Here is a 27,089-nt window from a genome sequence, read left to right on the forward strand (position 1 = left end):
ATCAGAGAATCTTACCCTCTGAGACGAAAACCAAGACCTCAACACGGCGAGCAACAAGAAGCGTCGATTTCGGACTCAGGTCTGCCCTATGCCGACTCTGGAGACACCCAACTCCGGGACGGGCGCGAATCTCCCAACTACGACGCTGGGAGGAGACGCATCAACTCGCGAAAAGGTCAAGGATGCTCAGACCTACGACGTGGAGGACAGCGAATCAGAGCCCGAACCTGATAAAGAAGCACCAGATGGAGCAGTGGGAGCAGAGTCTTCTATGATCACCCACCTTCACCAGATGTTCTCCGAGAGGCTCGACGCCATGCAGTCCATGGTAGAGAGGCTTCCGAGGGTAGCTCCCCCCATCCGGAAGAGCAACCCCGACTCCTACGCCGAAACACCCTTCACGGATGAGATCACCTTGATCGAGATGCCGAGGAAGTTCTCCTTCCCCAGCATAAAGGCGTATGACGGCACCACTGATCCGGACGACCACGTCGCCCAATACAGACAAAGGATGCTAGCCGTAGCACTCCAAAAGGGGTTGCGCGAAGCTACCATGTGCAAAGGGTTGGGCTACACCCTGACCGGACCCGCTCTGCAATGGTATATCAACTTACCCTCCAGGTCCATAGCTTCCTTTGGGATTCTCAGTGACAAATTCGTGGAGCAATTCGTCAGCAGCAGGGACCTGGAGAAGACCTCTGACAGCCTCTACGAAATCCTCCAGCACCAAGCGGAACCCCTGCGAGGCTACATAGCCCGCTTCAATCAAGAAAAGGTGGCTATCCCCGAATGCAGTATCCCCACTGCTATCTCTTCCTTCAAGAGAGGCCTGCTCCTCGACAGGGACCTCTATAAGGATCTGACCAAATACCAGTGTAAAACCATGGAAGACGTCCTATCTCGAGCCTGGGCACATGTAAAATGGGAAGAAGATGTCGCCAGCCGCGCTAAGGCGCAACGCAAGCAGGATCCCAAGACGATCAGACCTGACCGAGCTGAGCAAGATGAGAAACCCTCTCAAAGACCAGCCAAGGACTCCGGAAATCAGAACATGGGCAGATACCAGAACCGGCCGATCGAGAAGGCAGAAGGGATGGCAGTGTCCACGTGGCCAGACATCTCTCACCTCTCCGTCTCAAGGCCGGAGCTGGTCAATGTTCTGAGGCAGATGGGCCAACAGGTCAAGTGGCCTCAGAAGATGAAAGCACCCGACTCTTTCCGGAACCCTGTTTTCTGGTGCCACTTCCACCGAGACCACGGTCACAAAACGGATGACTGCGTCGCACTAAAAATCGAGGTCAACAAGCTGCTTAAGAAAGGACACCTCAGGGAGTTCCTTTCTGAGAAGGCCAAGAGCCATCTAAGCAAGGAGACAACGGGTAAGCCCACTTAAGCTGCTCCCATCTCGCCACCGCGACAGGGCCGAATGATCCATGTCATATCGGGTGGTTCAGAAATCAGCGGCATAAGCCATGCAGCCGCGAAGAAAGCCACCTGGAACGCTAAGCATGGCCTAGAGGCAGCCAAGCCAAAACGCCTGCTCCTAGGAACAGACGAAATAAGCTTCACGGCCAAGGAACAGGAAAAAGTTCTCACACCGCATCACGACGCCCAGGTTATATGGCTCACCGTAGCGAACTGCCTGGTAAAAAGGATACTGGTAGATAATGGAAGCTCCGGCAACATCATCTTCCAGGCCGCATACAAGGACCTGGGGCTGAAGAAAAGCGCTCTAACTCGGAGGATAACCCCCCTTATAGGGTTCAGTGGGGAAGTCAAACAAACCGCCGGGGAAGTAACCCTCCCCGTATACGTTGAAGGAGTCAACATGTCAACCAAGTTCCTCGTTATCGACTGCGACTCGTCTTACAACATGATCCTAGGACGGCCTTGGATTCACGGCATGGTGGCCATCCCCTCGACTCTTCACCAAATGGTGAAATTCCTTACACCATGGGGCATAAAGGCAATCAGAGGGGATCAGGAGTATTCCCGCTCCTGTTACCAGACCACTCTGAAAGGAAAGACCAAGGTCTTATAGCAATTACAGAGTAAGCCTACGGCTCCTCACACTGAGGAACCGGAGGTAGAGGAAATGGACGACGTGCCATTAACTGAAGGAGATCAGACCCGGCACCTCAAGATCGGTTCCAAGCTGACCGAAGGATTGAGAAGAAGACTGATAGACTTCCTCAGGTCTAACTCCGACTGCTTCGACTGGTCCCATGCAGACATGCCTGGGATCGATCTGGAAATCATCATGCACAAGCTATAGGTGGACCCCCTACATCAACCCGTCAGACAAAAGAGAAGGAAGTTTGCCCCCGAGAGAGACGCGATCATCAACGATGAAGTCAAAAGCCTGCTTGACGCGGGGTTCATTCGTGAGGTGCAATGCCCTGAATGGCTAGCCAACGTCGTCAGGGTCAAGAAAAAGAATGGCAAGTGGAGAGTCTGCAACGACTTCATGGACCTCAACAAGTCATGTCCAAAGGACCCCTTCCCGCTACCTCATATCGACGACCAGGTGGACGCCACCGCGGGGCACCAGCTGATGAGCTTCATGGACGCGTTCTCCGGCTACAATCAGATACTTATGCATTCGGAAGACCAGGAGAAAACATATTTCATGATATCCAGAGGGATCTACTGCTACAAGGTTATGCCCTTCAGCCTAAAGAACGCAGGATCAACCTATCAACGGCTGGTGAACATGATGTTCGCGGATCAAATCGAGAGAACCATGGAGGTCTGCATCGATGACATGTTGGTCAAGTCCCTGGAGGAGGAAGACCACATATCTCACCTGCAGCAAGCCTTTTCCACCCTCGGGAAGTATAACATGAAGCTCAACCCGGCTTAATGCTCATTCGGGGTCGGTTCTGGCAAGTTATTCGGGTACATTGTAACCCACCGGGGCATCGAGGCCAACCCGGAGAAAATCAGGGCCATTCACTCAATACCTTCCCCGAAGAACGTCAAGGAGGTTGAAAAGCTAACGGGAAGGATGGCGGCCTTGAGCAGGTTCATCTCCAGACTCTCCGACAAATCTCACGCCTTCTTCGGAACCCTCAAGAATTCAAAGGACTTCCAGTGGACGAAAGAATGCGAATCTGCTCTCCAAGAGCTAAAGTCATATCTCACCGCTCCTCCTCTCCTATCCAAGCCACTACTCGGTGAAGTCCTGCTGCTATATTTAGTAGTCTCCGAACACGCCGTAAGCGCCGTCCTAGTTCGCGAGGAGGGAAACAAGCAGCTACCAGTCTATTACGTAAGCAAGCTCTCCTGGATGCGGAAACCCTCTCAAGCCATGTAGAGAGGCTGGCCTTAGCCCTGATAGTCGCTGGTCGCAAGCTCCGACCCTACTTCTAGGCCCATCCAATCGTGGCTGTTACCTCCTTCTCTGTAAAGTTGGTCCTCCACAAACCAGAAGTCTCCGGACGCCTAGCCAGATGTGCCGTGGAACTAGGGGAGTACGACGTAATATTTCAACCCGCCACGGCTATAAAGTCACAGGTCCTAGCAGACTTTGTGGCTGAATTCTCCCCTACCTTGCTCCTAGCTTTGGAGCAGGAGGTACGCCTCCGAGGCGAAACTAAGGAAGAGGGAGAATGGATCCTACACGTTGATGGATCCAGTAACGTCAGATGAGCTGGAGTGGGGATAGTGCTTACCTCGCCAACGGGGAACACGGCCTCAAGGGCCGTGAGATGCAACTTCAAAGCAACCAACAACGAGAGCGAGTATGAGGCCCTAATCGCAGGTCTAACCCTTGCCCACCAAATGGGGGCAGAGAATCAACCAGGTACAGGGAGAGTATCTAGCAAAAGATGACAGCATGATTCAGTATCTGGCGGTCGCGACTCTAAAGAAGCTTAGGATTATCCCATTACCACCTTGGAGTGAAAGGTCTTGGACAGATCCAAATCATGTCATCCATAACCTTGGCCAGGATCGCATCAATTTAGCCTCTATCCATTTAGGGTATCATGTGGTATCAGAGCCACTCAACCGGTACTTGTGTGTTCATTTTCTCATCTTTCCATCTTCTTCATCCATCTTATTCCTTTCATCTTCTTTTCTTTATTAAAAAAAAGAGTTCTACGAAAGCCAAGAGATCATCCCATCTGAAGCTAAAGAAAGATAGATTTGAGGGCAAATTTTTTTAAAGGAGGAGGAGATGATGCGAACATGATCAGCTATGCAACCTTGGACGAGCTAAGACCAGCTGATGACACTGAGGACAAGCTTAAACCAGCTGAAGAGAGTGTGTATGAGCTGAAACCAGCTGAAGTAAGTGTATATGAGATGAATACTCAAGTAAGCTTTAATGACACTATCCTAGACGAGCTTAGCTCTAACATTCACATGGACGAGCTGAACAAGATGGTTCAATCTTCCGAGCTAGTTCGACCACCTGAGATGGTTTGGTCACCCGATTTCCGACCATCGACCATGATTGTTTCTTATGGGCCAACAAGTGAATGACTCAAGGCCAAATGTGTTTTATCAGCCCAAAGATGTTCAGGAAAGCTTGGGCATTATTACTTTCACTGCATCAACAAAACAAACTTCTTTGGGCCGAGAAAAAGATCCAAACAAATTCACTTTGTTTTGGATGAAGCTGAAATTCGACCAGGCCCTTTATCAGAATGTTTCTGACCCATTCTCATCAAGAATACCAAGAGGGAGTCAGCAAGAAAGTCCTGGCCTTGCATGAAAAAAAGTATTCAAGAAAAATCATTAATTTCGGTCTTTAGTCAAAGTCTTCATTCGTAGTTTCTATGTTTCTTATTTTTAGCATTTTCTTTCCTATTTTCTACAACTTGTAACCTATATAATGAGGCCTAAGAGCCACAAAATAAACAGACTATTTTGATTAAAAACTTGTTTTGTTTGAGAGTGATTCTCCTTGTTCCTTTGGAACATTTCGATCTTTTAGTGTGAGGCTGAAGATCAAACCGGTTAATCAGGAGTTATTTCGCAAGCTCTTGTGTGACCATTCTACCACCAAAGAGTTTTGTGTAGTATTTAAATATTTCAAATGTCGAGTTCTTACACTCTTCATTGGTTCTACACGAAGCAACATCCTAAGGCTCACTTCCTATCTTCTGAAAAATCGTCGCTAGCATCAGGCACTAGGTTTGATATACCTCATGTTCGATCTACACGAGTCTAAAGAAGCTTAGGATTATCCCATTACCACCTTGGAATGAAAGGTCTTTGATAGATCTGAACGAAGTCATCCATAACCTTGGCCAGGATCGCATCAAGTTAGCCTCTATCAATTTTGGGCGCATCATATTGCCCGTGATGTGGAGAACCAGAAGAGTCTTTTACTCATACCATCTTTGAATGCCCGCCATCTCTACATGCTTGGTCCCTATCAGCAACACCAACAAGTCTAGATATATTTTCGGTGTCGAGTGTTTATGCTAATATGGATTATCTATTCTGGAGAAAGAACATCATTGTCGAGCTAGAATTAGACAGAGATTCTTATCCCTGAATAATCTTGTAGATTTGGAAGGCCCGAAATGATAAGTTCTTTAGGGAGATAGATAGATATCCATTGGAACTAGTTTTTTACGCAGAGAGTGAGTGTCGAGCCTTGTTTAACGCAGACGAGATGGTGCCACCTATTCCACAAGATCACAGTATTCGAGAACCTCAAGTCTTAAGCTTGGGTAATATATGCATGATAGATGGGTCTTGGACATCTACATCACAGTTCAGTGGGTGTGGATGTGTTTGGATGGACAGCTTGGAGAAGGTTCAACTTATGGGGATACGAAATTACCCACGGCGAGAGTCTGCATTGCATTCGGAAGTGGAAACATTTCGATGGCCGATGGAGAGTATGCTCCAACATTCAACATGACAGAGTTTTGGGACGGATTGCAAGGATTTGATCGCCATGATTATGGAGTCTCATGCTTGGCCTAGCTTTGCAACAGAATTGGAGAGGATAAGACTCTGCAAATATGCTTTCTGGATTTCTGGATTTCTGGATTTCAAGATTATTCATATTCCACGAACGCAAAATTATATTTCCGACTCTTTAGCTTGGACTATGAGGTCTTTCTAAAGATCTATGTTTTATTGGTTGTTCTATTACAGTCTGGTTATCTAAACCACACTAAGTTTGAATAATATAATAGCTTTTTGTTGTTAAAAGAAAAGACTTGATTTTAATAATAGTTGTAGATCCTAAAATCTACGCTAAGTATTTAATAGTGATCGAGAGTTTAATCTAGGGAAGATAAATGATGTAGACAACGATATCTTTAGAACACAACGATGTAATCAGTTTCCAGTAGGCAAAAATGGACTTTATTGATGAGTAAGGATGAATACAATGAATGAATTGAGATCGAATGTTACAAAACGAGATCGATGAGATCAAAGACTAAAACTAGATGAAAACAAGGTCGAAGTGTGGGTGTAGCTCTTTCTAGGGTTTTCAACGTGTCTCCTTTCTTATGCGACGATCTTTTTTTATAACGGGCTGCTCCCGTGATTTTCGCAACCATTCCGTGATCTCTGGTTCTTTGGATCGTTCTTGCTTGGTCGAAGTTGGGCTTTTTTCGTGGTCGGGTGGTCCAAGCCATTCGGGTCCAATTACTTAACTGACCAATAATGGATCCAACAATAGTTATGGTTAAATAAAATCAAACCGGTTTGATTGAACAAGGTCGTTACAATATATAGAACGGATTTTAATGTATGTCGTTCGATTGGGTTCACTGGTTTTTGCTGGTATTTATCTGGTTTTGACTCTTTTCTGCAGCTCTGGTCCAGTTTTCTTTTAAAATGAATCGAAAGAAATCGATGGACAAGATCATCAGTTTTGTCTGTTTTTATGTTCTTCCACCGTGTGCCTAATCCCTTCCTCTTTGGATGATAAAACCCCAACTAGCGAACAAGCTTTCTCAAATCGACTAAACCGATCGTAATTGGACACAGTTTAGGGTTTCGAAGATGTGCTCGTTAACGATTCAGTTCTCGCTCTTGCAATCACTATCTCGCCCCTCCTCGTCATTTTCTCCCAACCTTGAACCTAAACTCTCTACTTCCTCTGTGAGCTTTCCTCTGAAGATGAAGTCGAGAATTTGCAATAAAAGTTTGGTTCTGAGAGTTAAGTCTTATGGTTCTTCAAATAATCAGCCTTCTGATTCCTCTGCAGAGTTCACACCTCCCAGTGGCAACCTGGTAAATACCTATTTTTGGGTTTCGATGAAATGTTGTTTAGCGGCAGCTTCTTTGCTGTTCATAAACCTAATTTCGATGATTGGTTTTACTTTTGATAAGCCCAAAACCAGGAGGGATATTTTACTGGAGTATGTTCAGAATGTGAAACCTGAGTTTATGGAGTTGTTCGTTAAACGCGCGCCTAAACATGTAAAGCTTCTGTTTTATTTTGAAGAAGACCATCTAAGAGCTAGAGCTTGTGATTTTCTATGTTTCTTGTAATCTGATTTTCTATGTTTCTTGTAATGTGATATCAGGTGGTTGATGCAATGCGACAGACTGTGACAAATATGATTGGAACGCTACCTCCGCAGTTTTTTGCCGTTACAGTCACCTCTGTGAGTACTTTTTGTAATCGTACGTTTCATTGTTTCACTATTAGCTGTGTCCTGTGTTTGTATTGATGGGATTTTGGGTTATAGGTTGCTGAAAACCTTGCACAGTTGATGATGAGCGTATTGATGACCGGATACATGTTCAGAAACGCTCAATATCGTCTTGAATTGCAACAAAGTTTAGAGCAGGTTGCTCTTCCTGAACCACGCGATAAAAGGGTAACATTTTCAGGTTTTTAGTTCTTTTTTTGGTAGGTTGCTTTTTCTATAGAATTTTTACTTGTCCTGTCATTCCTTGCTTCCTCTCTCCAATAAGCCTTGTGTTAAGCTAGTGTAGGAGCATTGTAATTGAATTTTACTTTAATAAATAAAAACTATAACTGAATTTGTTAGCTTGAGATGGAACAGATTAGTCTCGGATATTTGTTTGGTGAGTAGTTAAGAGCCTTCTTGCGTTAATTTTAGTTCTCTTCAGTGAATTAAATGAAAAAACCTATCACATTCTCTCTGTATCTAGATTATTATGTGCGTGTTCCATTTGTAAAATTATAAGTGATTCTGGTTTTCAATTCTGATTAAGCTAGGCGGATGATCAAGACTATGCACCTGGGACTCAAAAGAATGTATCAGGGGAAGTGATCAGATGGAATAACATTTCTGGTCCCGAGAAAATTGATGCGAAAAAGTATATCGAGCTTCTGGAAGCAGAGATCGAAGAACTCAACCGTCAAGTAGGGAGAAAATCTGCGAATGAGCAGAACGAAATTTTGGAGTTTCTAAAATCTCTCGAGCCTCAAAATCTTAAGGCATGGGAAGAACTCATGTATTGTTGTGAATTTGTCTGCATCAAATAATTTTCTTTTCTCAATTTGAATGCTTTGAATTTCGTAGGAGCTTACAAACACTGCAGGCGAAGATGTTGCTGTGGCTATGAATGCGTTTATCAAGCGGCTTCTAGCTGTGTCGGACACAGATCCAAAGCAAATGAAGGTTATATGTCATCAACTTCTTTAGCTGAATCTTGTTCTTCGTTGTGTTTTGTTATATAACGTGACTGATATCAACGGTCGGTGGCTGCACAGACGAATGTGACAGAGACAAGCGCAACGGACCTTGCAAAATTGTTGTATTGGCTAATGGTGGTTGGTTATAGCATTCGCAATATTGAGGTCCGGTTTGATATGGAACGTGTGCTTGGTACTAATGCGAAGCTCGCAGAGCTGCCTCCTGGTGAAATTATTTGAAAACCCGGAGCTTTGTTTTTCCAAAAGAACACAGATTTCGTGATTGTTATTTTAGAATTGATCAAACTTAATTTTCGGATAAGAACAATTGTGTAACATCTCTTTGTGGCACACAAAATGATTTTAAAAAGTTAATTTGGTTATTAATGTCTCCAAAATATATTTACTTTTTGGTACATTTCAGTCGTAAAGTTTAATGTGCTTAAACTGAAATAGTGGAAAATAATGGAAAGATATGTGATTTACCGGAAAGTAATTCAAGATGTTGTGAGTGAAGTTAAAGTACGGAGAAATGTCATATGGTAATTGAAGGGTTAATAAACAAGTTTATTGAACTATAAAAAAAAAATGCACCATTCGTCTCACAGAGTAGGGACTATGGGTGGAATGAGTGAGCGTGGGAGATCCATTAGCCATGTACAGTCGAGACGTTATAAATAATATCAGAGGTGAGTTCATACGAGGTTTACATGTGTAGGTTCAACCTAACATAGGTTACAATCATGGAGTGCAATAAGTACATTGCTATGAGTGATTGTAATATCATGATTTATGGTTTACGAAAAGATTTAAAATAATTGATTTGATTCTATCTATATCAGGAAAGTGCAATTATTTTTTTAGTCACATTTATAAAGAACTCCAAAGCGAAGTATATTTGAACTTGAGTAGTTAAATAATAGGTGAAGAATTAATTAATGATACTGTGCAAGTGAAGTCACAATACCGAAAAGGATCATTGGTGATTACAAAATCAGTAAACAAATCTATTGAATCTCTAAAAATTAACACACTGCATTTCGCATGAAATGGAGCCGACAAACAAAGTGAGTAGGCATAGAAAACCCATTACCCATAGACAATCGGAGCTTGAAAAATTGGTTATTGCAAAAATACAATAGTTTTTTATTTATTTTTGAGATATCTTAAAATTCAAAAATATACCATAGACAAAAGCTTCAATCTTCTATCAGTTTTGCTTAGGGATGAACCACGTAGGTGGCAAACCACATAGATTTGAAGCATGTTTTTGTGAAATATTGTTTTATGTCCATTATTGTAGCAATCTGATTCATAAATTGGAAATTAGCAACTTATTTGAATGGTCACCACTATCATTTTTCCTAACAATAATTATATCAACGTAAACTAAATCTGAATTGAAAAGCCAAATAGTTGGAACCGAATCAATATAAAACATAGTTGAAAGAGAATTTCGACCATTTTATTCAAGCTTATCTATTATCGTGTTTGTTGTTTTATGTATATTTTTATCATAGGACTAGGGTAAAACTTTTTACATTGCTAAAATTTGTCAATTTGGAAAGCGAAAACAGATTATATCATCTGTGGATAGACATCATTGCTTATCAGTTGAGAATAGTATTTATAGTGAAACCCTTGTCAGAGTATTTTTATGTACTTTGTATCCTATATCAAAGCTTCAAATTATGAATGTAAATGTGAGAGATTTCGTGATATATACTTTATCCCAATTATATTGTAATGTGCACCTTCTTTAGAACCATCTTGTCATGTGAAAATGAGTTTTCAATGTTCCATCCACGTAACACCATTTTCTATCACCCATTCCTTGATTTGATTGAATAAAATAATTTATCTTTGAAATTTGAGAGTATTGAAGTTTTGTTTCTACCCACAAACATGATTCTATTTATGCGATAGACATATTTGTAACGACCCAAATTCTTTAAACAAGAAATTGGTTTTATTTATATATTTCTTAGACCAAATATATATTTAAACCGGTGGTTTTCAATTATTTAATTGAATGATCATATACCTAATTATATAAGTGTAATTATATAAGTGTACGCATCCGCTTCTTCATTCAGCTGCCGTCAATTCCAAGTGAAGAGAGAACTCAGCCATGTTTCTTCTTAATCCCTATTGATCTCTCTTCCCAATGTCATCTCAGTATTGTGTTGTTTGGAGATTCTTTTGCACCTTCACCATCCCACTTCAAGCGTTGTCTACTTGAGCAAAGGCGAGAGGGAGTGAAGACGTACGAACTGGAGCCACCATCTCATCATCACCAACCACCATTGATTTGCGCTTCTGGGAGCCTAAAGCCACCAGAATTGTGTCCCATAGAACCGGAGATACTTTTGTGCCCCAGAGATTTCGTCATGTCTTAAGCCGAGGAGAAGAGATGAGCTACATTGGATCCAGGGCTGAGGAGTGGTTTTGAGGGAGGATCCTAGATCAATTCAGGAGACTTTAGACTGCGGACCATAGATATTTGGATAGATCTCGTTTCCAGGAATCTGTAGCAACAAACAGAATCGAGATCGGAGTTGTACAGCAAAAGTTATTGGCGTTGCTTCTTGGTCAAGAACAAGCTTAAGCTGTTGCGATGCAGAGACAGTTCCGACCAGTCTCAGCGTAAAAGGCAAAACGGTCAACCTAATCAAAAGCTTACAGTCTGGAATTAGTAAGTATTTAATTCTCTTATCTATCATCTCCTGCAAGCGGATCGTTATTCCGAGTAATTTTCTGAGAGTTATGCTTGTTTTCGTAAGAGGCGTTGGTGCAATTTGCGTTTACGACCAGCCTGGAGATGAAGCTACTTTGGTTAAGAAATTAGTGTCCGATCGGAGTAAACTTGGTGTCTATGGATATAGGACATATAACATTATGACCGGAGGGATCTAAATGTTAACGGTCAATTCTTGAGTTATTCATCTGTTTTCTCTATGGTTCAGATCTGCCAGAATATCATATTGAACTAATTTCAGAGAGCTCTGGAGTTGCTTTGTTAGAGCCGTCAAGGTACACTCGGCGTATCCTCAGGTTTCTTCAGAACCCGTGGCAAAGGTGAGGGTCTATTCTGTAAATCTCGTACCAGTGTTGAATTGAGTCTTGATTGTTAGTTAGTTCATTCATTGTAAACTGGAACTAGGGGTCTAGAGGATTCAAACTTTGATTGGATTGTGTGATGTTAAGGATTGCGATATATATATATATATATATATATATTTATGTATACATAGTTATTACTAGGGACTATGTGCGCGGGCGGGGGCTCAGAGATGTCTGGGCTAGCGACGCTACTTTGATTGTGTGGGCAGGGGTTCAGAGACGTCTGGACTTGCGATGCTACTGGTGCGGGTGTGTGGTGCAGAGATGTTTGTACCATGGACGGTACTTGAGAGGGCGGGGGTACAGAGACAGACTGTACTAGCGATGCTACGTATTATATATCCATATGAGGAGATGTGGGGTGTATGGACTAGCTATATGCTATCATCGCATTGTTTGGTTTGTGTGATGCGCTAGGCGTCGTGTGTGTTCATGTTAGAGCTAAACTTCCATAGTGGGAGTTCTATTTACTCAAGTCAGTGGTTTGCGTGTTTAGCATCCCATACCTCACGGAGTAATTCCTCTGTTGCTCACCCCTCCTATTCCTTCCCCTTTCAGATGAGACTGACGAGCAGGAGTGATTGCTAGCGGGCTGGTGCTTTGGGAGTTCTATTTCGTTTCTTTTTCAGACTTGCGGTTTTATGTTTTTATCGATACTTTCGGGATTTATTATGTTATTTGGATTTATGACTTTGGAATTGACTTTTGAGAAGTAATAAATGGAGATTTCAAACTTTTTATTTATTTAAGTTATTTTGAAAATACGGGCGTTACAATATTCTCTTGTCGATTGACATTTTTTCTTGTAAATCTTATCATTTCTGTTTTTAAGATATACCACATTATCAAAATAAAGAAACTATATTCATTATCGTTCGAAAATTTCCATTATAGAATATCCATATTTGAATAGACCGAAGACACTAGAAAAACATCAAAGTTACAAGGAATTTTAGAGAGGCTTCACATTTGAATATAGTATTTATTATTAACCTCGAAAAAAGGAGGGGGGGAATCACTTAATTTTATTTTTCCACTTTCCCGGCTGATACAATATTTTGTATCAGATTCAAAGAGAACATCCTTTATTGATTTCTCTTCCGTTCCATATAGTCAACATTATATACTCCTTCTGTTCCTAAAAGATCCATATTCTAGAGAAAATTTTTGTTTCAAAAAGATACATATTTTATATTTTCAATGTAATTTTTGTCAACTAATAATGAGAAATTGTGAAGTTCAAGAACATTAATTGTATTTCTTAAAATCTTATTGATTTAAAAATATAGGAAATATAAAATTACAAAAAACTATGCATTTATAGCTAAGTTTTAATATGTTTTATTAAAAAGTGTAAAAATTCTAAAACATAGATCTTTTAAAAATGGAGAGAGTGCTACATATAATTCAATCTGTCTGTAAACTTTTAGTAACATATAAGCATTCATGAATTACATTCCATTGAAAATGTTTCAGTCTTATAGGGTATTGTAAATTCCAAGAAATAGCCAATAGTGGTTTTCTATCCCGTCCCCACTTAATTATTCTTACCGCAATACATTTAAATAAGAATATTTACATCATTAATGTATGGACTGATCAAAATTTCCACTGTTAATAAGTGGTTTTGGAATTTTTTTTTTTTTTTTTGTGTTTTGGAATGGAGATCTCAGGCGAAGACAGTAAGAACGTTGTTTGATTCTTGAAGAGTCCACTTCTTGTTGCCGGAGCACCATAGGAGCGCCACTAGGAGAAGTATACGGTCATTCATCCCCTCCAGACGAGCCAAGTTGTCGTATGGTGTTGTTCAACCTATTTTCGGATCAATCTCCAGATCTTTAACCAGGTGGGATGGTCTCGAAACCAGTTTCTTCTCTTGATATTCTATATTGTTGAATGCTGGATTAGGTCTGGTTAATTTTGATTGCTCGTTAGATTATTAGATCATAATGGTTGCTAGGTTGCTAGGTTACTAGATGCATATTCATACCGCATAAGAATTCTCATACTGTTAAAGGAGATAATTTACTGATTGTGTTGATGTGAGATATTGTTTGTGCTATTGCTTGATGATTGTTATACTTGTTTGAAAGTTAGATTACTAGAAAGAATTGAACGAATAGGATATTAGATGCATAAATCGGATTGGGTGAAGACTGAGAGGATGGGACTATATGTTGTATATGAGTAGTCGTGAAGTGTTGAACAGTGAAGAGGAAGAGTGTGGAAAATTGATGTGTGGCGCGCTGGTTTTGGGTGTGTGGACTTCCAGTTTGGCAGGGATATGATCTGTGTGTACGTGCATCAGCCTTGGGGCGGCAACATCTTATGTTGTGTGTTCGGGCGGTGTGCCTCTTTGGATGGACAACAACGGATGTGTGTGAAACGTGTAATGATGAGACGTGTGTGACTGCATGTGTGTATAGTGTAGTGGAATGTTTATCGTAAATGTGTCTTGTTGCGTGTTCATGCGGCTAGTCAATCCTCGTTCTACATTAAACCATATGGTTGCTCATGCGGGGAAACTGGTCTAGAAGGTGGTCTCATTGAGTAATCCATTTACTCATGCCCTTCACTCTATCTCCATTTCCCCTTTTCTCTTGCAGGATTGTAAATAGAAGTAATGGATATCCGTTGGGTTGATGTATTTAAGAAGAAGAAAATGTGATGGGACCCTCAAACCATTGACAAGACACGATGGCTTGTCTTTTGGTGCACATGTCCCTAATCCCCACGATCTGGAACCCAGTCGGTTTTTGGAGAGGCGGATATTACAACATCCATCAACAAAGTCATCATCCATCCAAAATTTTGAAGACTGTCTTGCATATAACTTGCAATAAGAAATTGCAAAATCTCAGAATATGGTGGAAACCTAACCTATGCGCTAGGCTCATATTCACCGCCCGACTCATGTGTAACAAATTTTCGAACATTGATAATAAGAAATAGAGAATTAAAGAAAAATATCTTTTGATTTTGGATACATTTGTTTATATTAGGTAAATAGCGCGACTACCGAAGATCCATTATCATTAGGTCTAGGACCAAGTCATCTAGTTATGAATTCCAAAGGATGTAACAGTGTGACTTCATACAGAATTTTTGGTTTTATTATCGTCGGGCTAATCTGGTTTGAATTTTTGGTAAACCAAGAACTGGAACACAGATTGTCTTAGGCATGGAGCTCCAAGTTCATTGTCTCATAAATTCAGTGTTAAAAATTTTCAAAATCGACGTTGCTTCTCACAACGAAATGGGGGAATTATTGTTAGAGAAGGGATTTGCTCTCTTCTTAAAGCCCATCAAACAATGAATTCAAATATTGAGATGAAGACAGCTTAATTAAGAAGATAAGAAGTTGGTCTGGAGAAACAAAAGGCAGTGTCACTGCTGGGAAGTAGCGTGAAGAACGGAGCGTGAAGAACGGAGCAAGAATTGGAGACCTTCCCTGAAGAACAATCAAGCGGAACAGTCTGACGGTTGATCCTACCATAAGCAGCCACACGATTGTTCTCGACATTTATGGAAGTTTCCATATCTTTCTTAGATTTTCCCTAATTGCCGATTCCCTACTCCGAAGTCTAAGGGCGCCTCCATATAAAAAGCGGCCTCTATCTTTATTTTGGAATTACGCTAGTTTTGCAAGAGACCTAGACCTATTCTAGAATATATTTTCTATTGTAAGGGAGACAGCTCATCTTCTTGACAGAGAAGATCATCCTGAACCCTATTGATTTATCTTTAGAATTATATGCAGTATTATTCAGTTATCATGTCTTTTTCATCTTGTGTTATGGCTGAGTAGTCAGCTAGCTTGTCTAGGGTTCTAGGGTGTTAATCGCAAGGCCAAACATAAATAAGCAACTCTATTGTGTCTTCGTTCATCTCAGCTCTTAATGCTAGCTTTAACCTGATCACTTACTGCTAGATCTTAGGTTTAATCCACTCATTAACCGTGTAGTAGTTTGCTTGATATTGAATAAATGAGCCGCGCATCTCTAGTCAGTGAAAGTAGATACTAGAGTGCTCGGTGAACCTATCGGACTTGATCTCTATTGCTTGTGATCGATCCTTGATCCAAACGACAGTTTAGGTATCAAGGTCGAACCGCAAAGGGAACAACACCACGACAGTGGGTTGTTCTACTAAGAGAGATCTGTGTTCTAGATTGTGTTTCAAGGAGCTTGAATAAATGTTTGGTTGAGCTTTGACACCCAATGAGAAACCCTAGATCGGCTTATCTCTAATATTGAATTTTAATCATCTGAAATCATTTACTTTACTTGCACGTCACCACTTAATTCAAAACCCCATTTTTAGTTTTAGCTAAGTTGAAAACTTATAGGAATATAGTGTAGACTGGTCCTCTGGATTGAATCTCAAATACTACAATTACCACTGTTAACTTGACAGTAGGAAAGGTTCAGTTTTCGAGTATCAAGTTTTGGCGCCGTTGCGACGGGGACCAGATATTTTACCTTTATTTTTCAGTTCTATATTTAGTCCAAAACATCTAACTTGCGTTTCTCTCGTTGTTTAAGCTAATGATCCAGGTGCATGACCAGTAGACATACTCGGAGTAACGCACAAGGACCATTATTCACGCTAAGTAACGAAGAGCTCGCAAGATTAGAATGACAGAACCGTCAACAACCGCGGCCTACTAACACCACAATGGATGATCACGGAGGCCAAGATGATCTCACTACTGCAATTGCGCTCATGCAACAACAGATGCAGCAGATGCAACAGACCATCAACGCACAAGAAGCTGCTCCCCAAGCAGCTGCCGAACTCGCCGCTCAGCAAGTTGAGCAACAAGGCGCTCCCATCGGGGAACAGAACCTTCCATGAAACTTCCCTACCACTCGCTCCACCATCAACCCCCCTCCCTGCACTCGAGAGATTGTGAAATCAAGCCTGCTTTGATCGGCCTAGTGCAGAAAACAATGTTCAACGGTCTCGCGGCTGAAATCCCTTTGAACCACATCGAGAACTTTGAGAGAGTTTGCAACTTCTCTCGCGCGAATGGAGTTCCATCTGACTACGTTAAATGCACGTTGTTCCCATTCTCCTTGGATGGGAAAGCATCTCTCCCGACTGGTTCACTTACTACATGGGAACAAGTCAGAGCCGCGTTCTTAAGCCACTTATATACAAAGACGAAAACCGCAGCTCTGAGGCATAAAATCTCCAATTTTAAGCAAAAGACCGACGAGCCTTTCTATGATGCTTGGGAGCATTACAAGGAATACCGAAGGGAGTGCCCTCACCATGGGTTTGAGGATGACTACATACTGGAAGTGTTCTATGATGGAGTGAGCTATGAGTTTTGTAATGCTCTTGATTCCTCGAGCAATGGAGATTTCATGACCCAAACAACGCCAGACGCATTCGCAGTGATCGAAAATATGGCGTCCAGCTCCCTCAACAAGAATAAGGAGAATGATCGCTCCAAAAGTGTAAAAAACATAGACGACCTCGCGGCCAAGGTTGATCAGCTTTTGAAGGGTAATCAGAGCCAAGTATTCATCATGGAGGAAGCTGCATCAGAGAACAATGTTTCAGACTCTACAACTAAAGGAGACAATACTGTGGATGCTCAGCAAGAAGTGAGATACGTCAATGGGCAAGGATGGTAGTACAAGAACTACCACCCGAACCCCAACGTTAGGAACAATCCTCACCTCTTTGTGTATCCCAAGGCTGACAAACCGGTTGACAACGCGCAGAACAGTCAAGGATAGAACAGCGGCTATCAGAAACCATACCAGGGAAGAACATATGTCCTGAGCCAGGCGCATCACAACCAGTTCCAGAACTAGAAACAACAAACTGCTCAACAGACCGCTCCTTCGCCAGCGATTGCTCCGCAAGACGAGATAAAAGGTCTAGCGACAATGATGCAGCAGTTGCTCCAGGGTTAGCAAATTCAAGGGGAAGCGTTGAATCAAGTCACCACAGACATTAACTCCAGGATGAACGAAATGTTCAATGACTTGAGTACCAAATACAATAACGTAGCCAGCCATATGCGTCAGATGGACGTTCAGATCGCCCAGACAGCCGAGAGCGTTAAGAGGCATCAAGGTACTCTACCTGGAAAGACCGATAAAAGCCCTAAGGAATGCAGTGCCGTAGCACTAAGGAGTGGAAGAAATTTACTGGATACAGTCCCTAAGAAGTTGTCAGCAGCGGAGAAGGGTAAGCAAAAGGAGGGTGAGCAACCACGATCTGAAGCACCCCCTTTATCTGACGAGGAACCAAAACAGTCTGGTGAGACTGATCCAACCCCTGTCGCTACACCTGTTGAGCCTGTTCCTCCGCGTGAATACACCCCTAAGGTTCCATACCTTGTTCCAGCAAAGACATCTCGCAAGGATCGGGAGGAGACAAAGTGTAAAAAGATGCTAGAGGATCTAACTATCAAGTTACCTCTTATGGATGCGATCCAGATGATACCTTCTATGCGCAGTTTGATGAAAGGTTTGATCTCTGGCAAGGTAACTGGTGATAGTGAGCTATTGATGGTTTCAAAGGAGTGCACCGCGGTACTTAAGAACAAGCCGATTAAGAAATTGGATGATCCAGGCAAGTTTGTTCTCTCGATACAAATTGGGAGAACCGTGTTCGCTTATTCTCTATGCGATCTGGGTTCAAGTGTCAATCTCATGCCTTACTCCGTGGAAAACGATTGGGCTTCACGGACTTCAAACTGACAAGAATCTCCCTGGTGTTCGCTGACAGATCAGTCTCGTCACCGGTGGATATTCTGGAAGACCTTCGGGTCCAAGTGGGCAACACGTTTGTTCCGACAGATTTTGTGGTTTTGGAGGTTGACGAGCAACCAAGAGATCCACTCATCCTAGGTCGTCCTTTCTTGTGCACAGCTGGTGCGATCATTGATGTTCGACAAGGAAGGATTGATCTTCACCTATGAGACATTGCGATGAAGTTCGAGATGAACAAATTGCTGAAGAAACCGATGCTAGACGCGCAAACCTACACAGTTGAGGATAAAGATCAGGCGCTATTCCCTCAAGAAGGAATGATTGAGGAAATCTTGACCGATGATCCACTCGAACTAGCCCTGATTCGTTCTGAGACTGAGCATAACGTTATGAGCGAGGACGCGGATGGCTACAACAAGATGCTTGACTCTGCGAAAAGCATGGAAAAAGCTTGTCACCTATCTAAGTCTCGAGGAGAAATACAAGAGCAATCAGAGCAGTGCAACTGGAGCAGCCGCTTCGAAAAGCGCTACTAAGCCGAACATGCAACTCGACGATCCATGGAGCGAACTGAAAGCTCCAAAGATCGAGCTCAAATCCCTCCCTACGGGGCTCAGGTATGCATTCTTGGGGCCAAATTCCACGTATACTGCTATTGGGAACTCTGAATTGAACAATGTGGAAACAACTAGACTTTTGTGTGAGCTAAGAAAGTGCCGTAAGGCATTAGGTTATTCTCTAGCTGACATTCATGGCATTTCACCTGATCTTTGCAAGCATAAAATACACCTAAAAGATGAATCAATGACTTCTATAGAACATCAGAGGAGGTAAATCCGAATCTTAAAGATGTTGTAAAGAAAGAGATAATGAAACTTCTAGAGGCTGGTGTGATCTATGCCATCTTTGATAGTAACTGGGTTAGCCCTGTTCATGTAGTTCCTAAGAAAGGTGGAATAACTGCCATAACAAATGAGAAGAATGAATTGATCCCTAACTCGAACAGTAACTGGACATCGCATGTGCATTGATTTTCGCAAATTGAATGTTGCGACTCGCAAAGATCACTTTCCACTACCTTTCATTGATCAGATGCTTGAACGATTGGCTAACCACCCATACTATTGCTTTTTAGATGGTTATTAGTTTTCATTCAGATCCCTATCCACCCAAATGATCAGGAGAAGACGACGTTCACATGCCCATATGGCACGTTTGCCTACAGGAGAATGCCATTCGGCTTATGCAATGCTCCTGCGACCTTTCAACGTTGCATGATGTCTATTTTTACTGACCTGATTGAGGACATAATAGAAGTTTTCATGGATGACTTTAGTGTCTATGGAAGCTCTTTTTATGTTTATTTGAAAAACTTGTGCAGGGTGTTGCAGCGATGCGAGGAGAAAGATCTGGTGCTAAACTGGGAGAAGTGTCACTTCATGGTCAAGGATGTGATTGTTCTCGGGCACAAGATCTCTGAAAAGGGGATTAAGGTCGACAAGGCAAAGATTGAGGTGATGATGAGCTTGCAGCCGCCAACATCAATCAAGGGAATCAGGAGTTTCTTAGGGCACACTAGTTTTTACAGGAGGTTCATCAAGGATTTCTCAATGATCCCAAGACCGCTCACGAGACTGCTCTGCAAGGACACCAAGTTTGAGTTTGATAGCGACTGTTTGACTGCCTTCCACACGATAAAAGGAGCCTTAATCAGTGTGCCGGTTGTTCAGCCTCCAGACTGGGACTTACCTTTTGAGATCATGACAGATGCGAGTGATTTCGCAGTGGGAGCAGTGCTGGGACAGAGAAAAGATAAGATACTGCATGTGATCTACTACGCGAACATGACGATGGATGAAGCCCAATGCCGATATGCAACAACCGAGAAGAAGCTTTTAGCCATTTTCTATGCCTTTGAGAAATTTAGGTCCTACCTAGTAGGTTCTAAGGTGTGCACACAGATCACGCGGCTCAGAGGTACTTGCTGATGAAGAAAGATGCCAAATCGCGCCTGCTCTGATGGATCCTCCTACACCAGGAATTCGACCTTGAGATCAAGGACAAAAAAGAAATTGAGAATGGAGTCGCCGACCATTTGTCAAGAATGAAGATCGACGAAGAGACCGCTCTTGATGACAGTCTCCCTGAAGAACAGGTCTACGCGATTGATCCGTATGTCAAGAACAGACTAGATGCCCACACCACAGATCGTTCTGCTGATTGTTTCGCAGACTGTTTCTCCGATTATTCCGCGGACTGCTCTGCTGACCAGGAACACTTTATTACTGCTATAAAGCAGAGATATTTCCACCTACCTTGGTTCGCTGAGATAGCTAATTTCTTAGCTGCAGAGAAGGAACCAGTTGAGTTTACTGGGAATGAGAAGAGAAAATTCCTGAGAGATGCAAAACTCTACTTTTGGGATGAACCATTCTTGTATCGACACTGCAAGGATGGAGTGTTCTGACGATGTGTTCTAGAAGATGAAATTCTAGAGATCATGGATCACTGCAACGGTTCTTCTTACGCCAGACACTTTGCGGCATTCAAGACCATCTCCAAGGTTTTGCAAACCGGTTTTTGGTGGCCTACAATGTTCCGTGATGCTCAAGCTTTCATCTCCAAGTGCAATTCATGCCAAATACAAGGGAACATTAGCAAGCGCAACGAGATGCCCCAGAACTTCATACTTGAGATCGAGGTATTCGACTGCTGGGGGATCGACTACATGGGACCATTCCCACCATCATATAAGAACAAGTACATTCTAGTGGCGGTGGATTATGTTTCGAAGTGGGTAGAGGCAATCGCCAGCCCCACTAATGATGCACGAGTGGTGACCAAAATGTTTAAAACCATCATCTTTCCAAGGTTTGGAGTTCCTAGAGTGGTTATAAGCGATGGAGGAACCCACTTCATCAACAAAGTCTTCCAAGGCCTCTTGAAGAAGAACGGAGTCAAGCATAAGGTTGCGACTGCATACCATCCTCAGACAAATGGCCAAGTGGAAGTGTCTAATTGAGAGATCAAGAGAATCCTGCAGAAAACAGTCGGAACTACACGCAAGGACTGGTCTCTAAAATTAGATGATGCGCTATGGGCTTACAGAACAGCCAACAAAACGCCACTAGGGACCACTCCATATCATCTGGTCTATGGCAAGGCTTGTCACCTCCCTGTGGAACTCGAGTACAATGCGGAATGGGCTGTCAAACTACTCAGCTTCGATATCAAATCAGCCAAAGAGAGGCGTTCCATCAAGATTCACGAACTTGAAGAGATCAGGCATTTAGCTTATGAAAGCACGAAAATTTACAAGGAAAAGACCAAGGCCTATCATGATAAGCGGATCATTAGTAGAAGCTTTGAACCGAATGATCGAGTCTTGCTCTTGAACTCCAGGCTGAAGCTGTTCCCTAGGAAGTTGAAGTCCAGATGGTCCGGGCCGTTCACTATCAAGGAAGTCAGACCATATGGAGCAGTGGTGTTACTAGATCCGAATGGAGGAGAGTTCGTTATTAATGGTCAGGGTCTAAAGCCATATCTTGCCGAAACGACAATCGCAGAAGGTGAAGAAATTCCCTTAGGCGATCCCTCCATAGTTCAATAGACTGATCAAAGTCAAGCTAGTGACTTAAATCGAGCGCTTGGTGAGAGGCAACCCACTGGTGAGTGTAAATATGTTTTTCCTTTCAAATTCTTTTGTAGTTTGTTTTGAATTTTGTTCTAGGAAAAGAAAATCGAAGATTCCCAGAGGAACAATCCATAGACTGTTCTCGCTGGAGAACAACTGCTCCTCCATGTAAGTTTTCGACACAAAAAAAAATACAAAGAAGGAGAAGCGGTTAGGGTTTGCCTATTTAAGGCAACCCACCCCACTCCCCCACTTAGCCCAAAGTCGCCGTACACTCCCTTTCCCTAAGAATAGAATCCTAAATCAAGATCTTTAACATCTCTCTCTATTATCACGATTGTTGGTTCTAACTCCTTGGGATTTCAGGCCTAATCTAGTTTTGCAGCAATCTCTCTCAACCGAACAGGGTAAAACTCGAACTCTCTCCAAATCGCGCATGCAATTCGAGATTCGTGGTTCTCTCATTTTCCTTCTTCTCGAAACTTGAATAGATTTTGTCGGCACTATCCTTTGAATGAATACATCTTAAGATTGCTAGAAAGATAGAAGAATCAAAATTGAGAGTTAATCTTAACCGCCTTGTTTAGAATTCGAACTGAGAATCGCGACTGTTCGCAAACTTAGATAATGTGGGTTCTTTGGGATTGTTGATTGTTGATTGAATGCTGCAGATTTGGGTTTAGGGTTATTTACGGGTCGTTGATCTTCATGTTGTGATCGGGTTGTTTGGAAATTGAATGGACTTGAGTTTAAACTGAGAATGGGTAAAGTTCCATCCTTTTCTACACAACCCACGAATAGTACTAATCCATAGTTCATTGTTCTGTTTTGCAGATGGCTCCAAGAACCAAACGAAAGGCAGTGAAAACTCCGAAGATCACCTGTGAGAACTACGTGCCTCCGCCAGGCCACAATGGCCCGGCTTCTTACCCATGGCCGCATGTGGGACACGAGGGTCAGCCGATCGATCTCAACGACCCAATGCTCCTCACCTTCAACTACGAAGGGTGGAACAAAGAGTCCGCACAAAGATACAACACACTCCTCAACACTGAGATCTTTCCTACTCGATTCAGTCACACAGAGACCCTCGCTGCTCTTTGGCTTGATACCGACGTGTTCGAGACGCTCAGTGCCATGGGAATTGCTCCCCTCTGCTACCAGACGTACGAACTTTACCCAGACCTCGTCCGTCAAGCTCTCGCCACTGCTCAGATCAGCTACGAAAACCCTCAAGCGCCAACATATGAGACATGTTCTTTCTCATTCATGGCTGACAGCAAGTTCTGCTCTCTTTCGCTTGACCAGCTCAACGAGATATACGAGATCTCGGACGAGCGAAAGGATGTCGCAGTGGAGAACAAGTTCACTCCAACAGAGAGGTTTTGGGACCTCATCGCAACCGGTACCGGATCATTCGCCTCCCGCAAGGCGTATCAGTCCCAAATCAGAAACCCTACGTTGAGGGTAATTGCTAAGATGATCTCCAACCTCCTTTTCGCCAAGGATCAGACCTCCAAGGTCACCAAAGGAGAACTGCAGATGTTGTACTCGGGCCTCAAAGATGAGATTCGCAGATCTCGATCTGGAATCCCATTTCAGCCGATGCAAACTAACTCTGGGTACCATCTCATCTGGATGTTCTACTCGCGCAGAGACTGCCTGCTCCGGAATGAGAACAAGAAGGATCGCTGCGGCAGCTTGCTCACTCCGCTGTTTAAGCACTTCAGGATCAACCTCAGAGCCTACGCGGTTAACTACAACATCGAGTATGTGGATACTCCCTATCTGATCTCATGTCACATACTTCACGACGAGACCACATACAGGTTCATGGATAAAGATGGGAACATGTTGTACTTCAAACTTCCACAAACCCACCTCACGAACTTCAGCTCGATAGAGAACATTCGCTTCTTACCTGACCCGGAGTTCTTTTGCGCCGACCCACGAGCACCACCTCCTGATGACGAGATGGATGAGCCAGAGGACATCACACCAGACGAGGACACCGTTTATGACCTAGGCCTACTCGATGATGACGCAGACGACGCGACATACCGCCGCTGGATGGTTGATTTGCAGCGAAAGAACAACAGACTCATGAAGAGGATCCTCAAAGTGATCACAGGAGGTTGTTTCGGCGGCCAAGAGGCCAGGCCATTCGCACATGAGCAGACTCTGTAGCAATCACATCACCCGGGCAAGGAATTGGTTGGATCTTCCGCAGCAGGAGAGCGTCTACCGCGGAACAGGAGGACAGCTGGTCGCTCCGAGAGCGGGAGTCAGACTGATCCCGCCTCATCATCCTATCTCATTGTGTTATCCATCTGAACAATTTATTTTCCTGCTTTTTATTTGCTTTTATTCGGTTTGTTTTAGCCTACCTCGAATTTATTTTCACAACCAGGGATGGTGTGAAGTAATTCTGGGAGAGGCGATTGTGTGCAACTAATCTCCCTTCTCTTTCTTTTGGCTTTTATGTTTGAGTCAGTCCTTGTGCTTTATCGAATCAGTCCAAACTCTTGTGGGAATTAGGACCCTATTTTGTGATGATCTTTTAACCACCTCGTGCTTTAACTTTCTTATTTAGTGACCTTAGCAGCGACGAAAGACCCACACTTGGACCTGGAACAATCCTGACTTATCTCACTTGACTCTCCTAAAGTTTTCAGCCGATCAAGTTACACTGGGTAGACTTAACTCCACCTAACTTGAACCTAACATTGACTGCAATTTCCTCTTGTTATGGTCATTAGATCAGTGAAACGAGACCCACACTCAGAACTTCTTATTCTTTTCATCCATCTTGTTGATCCTGAGTGGCTAGCTCATTTTTAGCTAGTTCCTACCTTGCACCTAAGCCTTTATTCCAACTTCATGCCTTATGTTTTCAGTTTCATATGTGCAAATATGTGCAAAAAGGCTGGAGAGGAAAGGATCGACACAGCCTCTTACTTGTTATCGTTGCAAAGGATCGAACAGAACAAGAAGAACAGTCAGTCTAAGCAGTCGGAACAACTGCTCCAGAACAGTCAGTAAAGAACAAAGGGGAACTAGCAGAATCACCATCGGCACCGATCATACCATGCATCATCTCCTTCTCCGTCACACCATCATCGTGATCTCATCTTTTGTATTCAGTTAAAAAAAAATATGATGATGATGATGTATATATTCTTTTATATGAGATCACTGATTGAGAAGGATGATTAAAACGAGCAGACGTCAACAGCTGGTTGGACGTCGACCCTCTTGAGCTAATTCAATTGGAGCTAGACAAGGAAGAATGTATGCTTGACTGAGACTCTGAATGAGTGCTCTCCTTCCGATATCATGAGAACTACAGAAAAAGAACCAATAAGGAGAACCGATGGGCGATAAGGACAAGGAGATTTGGTACCAATAAAAGGGAGCACGGGAACAGTCGGAGCGATAGCTCCAGAAGTCAGTAAAACGAGTAAGGGGTTGTGGACATCAATGGATCCATCCTCTCTTGCTATTTTGCGCGATATCCTGCATCCACTACAAAAAAAAAAACTGGTAGCCCCTAAACACTCTTTGACTCCACTATTAAATTAGCCTGTTCACACCTAGCCCGTCTACCCTGAATGATGCCTGTGACAAGAGGATCATGCCACTTTAAAATGAATGTAGGGAGTTCTCTCTCGATAGTGTGCTTTTTCAGGTTTGAGATGTAGAGTATGGAGCCGATCTTTGAACAGCGATCAGTGAAAGTTCTGGTAAAAGTGTGTGGTCTCAGTTGCCTGCATGTATGGTTCAGAGATTCGTGGTTAAGGTATGGTTATTGAGAATTAAGAGAGTTCCCACACTTTCAAACTTTTTTCCCTGTTCTTGGTACTTGCCTTGTTTGAGGACAAACAAGGAGCTAAGTATGGGGGAATTGATATATGGTGTTTTTGACATCATTGTGTATATGTTTTCTAACTTGTTTTCAGTGTTTTATCGAGTTAGCCTAGTCCTTTTAGAGTCATTTCAGGCCTGGAGAAGACTGAAGAGCTAAAGGAAGGAGCGTGAAGAAATGAGCAAGAATTGGAGACCTTCCCTGAAGAACAATCAAGCAGAACAGTCTGACGGTTGATCCTACCAGGACTAGCCAGACGATTGGTCTCGACATTTATGGAAGTTTCCATATCTTTCAGAGATTGGCCCTAATTTATGATTCCCTACTACGAAGTCTAAGGGTGCCTCCATATAAAAAGCGGCCTCTATCTTTATTTTGGAATTACGCTAGTTTTGCAAGAGACTTAGACCTATTCTGGAATATATTTGCTATTGCAAGGGAGACGGCTCCTCTTCTTGACAGAGAAGATCATTCTGAACCCTATTGATTTATCTTTAAAATTATATGCAGTATTATTCAGTTATCATGTCTTGTTCATCTTGTGTTATGGCTGAGTAGTCGACTAGCTTGTCTAGGGTTCTAGGGTGTTAATCGCAAGGCTAAACATAAATAAGCAACTCTATTTTGTCTTCGTTCATCTCAGCTCTTAATGCTAGCTTTAACCTGATCACTTACTTCTAGATCTTAGGTTTAATTCACTCATTAACCGTGTAGTAGTTTGCTTGATATTGAGTGAATGAGCCGCGCATCTCTAGTCAGCGAAAGTAGATACTAGAGTGCCCGGTGAACCTATCGGACTTGATTTCTATTGCTTGTGAACGATCCTTGATCCAAACGACAGTTTAGGTATCAAATTCGAACCGCAAAGGGAACATCACCACGACAGTGGGTTGTTCTACTAAGAGAGATCCGTGTTCTAGATTGTGTTTCAAGGAGCTTGAATAAATGTTTGGTTGAGCTTTGACACCCAATGAGAAACCCTAGATCGGCTTATCTCTAACATTGAATTTTAATCATCTGAAATCATTTACTTTACTTGCACGTCACCACTTAATTCAAAACTCCACTTTTAGTTTTAGCTAAGTTGAAAACTTATAGGAATAAAGTGTAGACTGGTCCTCTGGATTGAATTTCAAATACTAC

At 42.7% G+C, this 27,089-nt stretch overlaps 4 protein-coding genes and 1 non-coding gene across 12 annotated transcripts; 4 read left to right on the forward strand and 1 right to left on the reverse strand.

Moving 5' to 3' along the window:
* The first annotated feature begins 1,426 nt into the window (after positions 1-1,426).
* Positions 1,427-2,041, forward strand: LOC125582373. The gene has a single exon (XM_048749044.1). The coding sequence runs from the start codon at positions 1,427-1,429 to the stop codon at positions 2,039-2,041; it is 615 nt and encodes a 204-aa protein (XP_048605001.1).
* Positions 2,042-6,740: 4,699 nt separating this feature from the next.
* Positions 6,741-8,973, forward strand: LOC106396757. Its single transcript, XM_013837237.3, has 7 exons — positions 6,741-7,212; positions 7,312-7,401; positions 7,509-7,589; positions 7,674-7,805; positions 8,171-8,392; positions 8,478-8,576; positions 8,669-8,973. Exons 1-7 carry the CDS (start codon positions 6,982-6,984, stop codon positions 8,828-8,830), a joined length of 1,017 nt encoding a protein of 338 aa, XP_013692691.1. The 5' UTR covers positions 6,741-6,981; the 3' UTR covers positions 8,831-8,973.
* A 1,260-nt stretch (positions 8,974-10,233) lies between these two features.
* On the forward strand, positions 10,234-24,639 carry LOC111202967. Of its 8 annotated transcripts, none has more exons than XM_048747918.1 (4): positions 10,234-11,285; positions 11,590-11,668; positions 13,380-13,559; positions 22,916-24,639. In XM_048747918.1, exon 4 carries the CDS (start codon positions 22,916-22,918, stop codon positions 24,266-24,268), a length of 1,353 nt encoding a protein of 450 aa, XP_048603875.1. In that variant the 5' UTR covers positions 10,234-11,285; positions 11,590-11,668; positions 13,380-13,559; the 3' UTR covers positions 24,269-24,639. The 8 variants fall into 8 exon arrangements, with proteins under 8 accessions (XP_048603875.1, XP_048603872.1, XP_048603871.1 ...); XM_048747915.1 differs by having other exon boundaries at positions 10,235-11,515; XM_048747914.1 differs by having other exon boundaries at positions 10,235-11,285; positions 11,376-11,668.
* LOC125582705 lies at positions 16,891-16,997 on the reverse strand. The gene has a single exon (XR_007320161.1). It is a non-coding gene; the product is annotated as a small nucleolar RNA R71 (small nucleolar RNA).
* On the forward strand, positions 17,704-18,435 carry LOC106392645. Its single transcript, XM_013833450.1, has one exon. It carries the CDS (start codon positions 17,704-17,706, stop codon positions 18,433-18,435), a length of 732 nt encoding a protein of 243 aa, XP_013688904.1.
* Positions 24,640-27,089: the final 2,450 nt, after the last annotated feature.

Source organism: Brassica napus, chromosome C2 (assembly GCF_020379485.1).
Source record: "Brassica napus cultivar Da-Ae chromosome C2, Da-Ae, whole genome shotgun sequence".
Classification (NCBI taxonomy): domain Eukaryota; kingdom Viridiplantae; phylum Streptophyta; class Magnoliopsida; order Brassicales; family Brassicaceae; genus Brassica; species Brassica napus.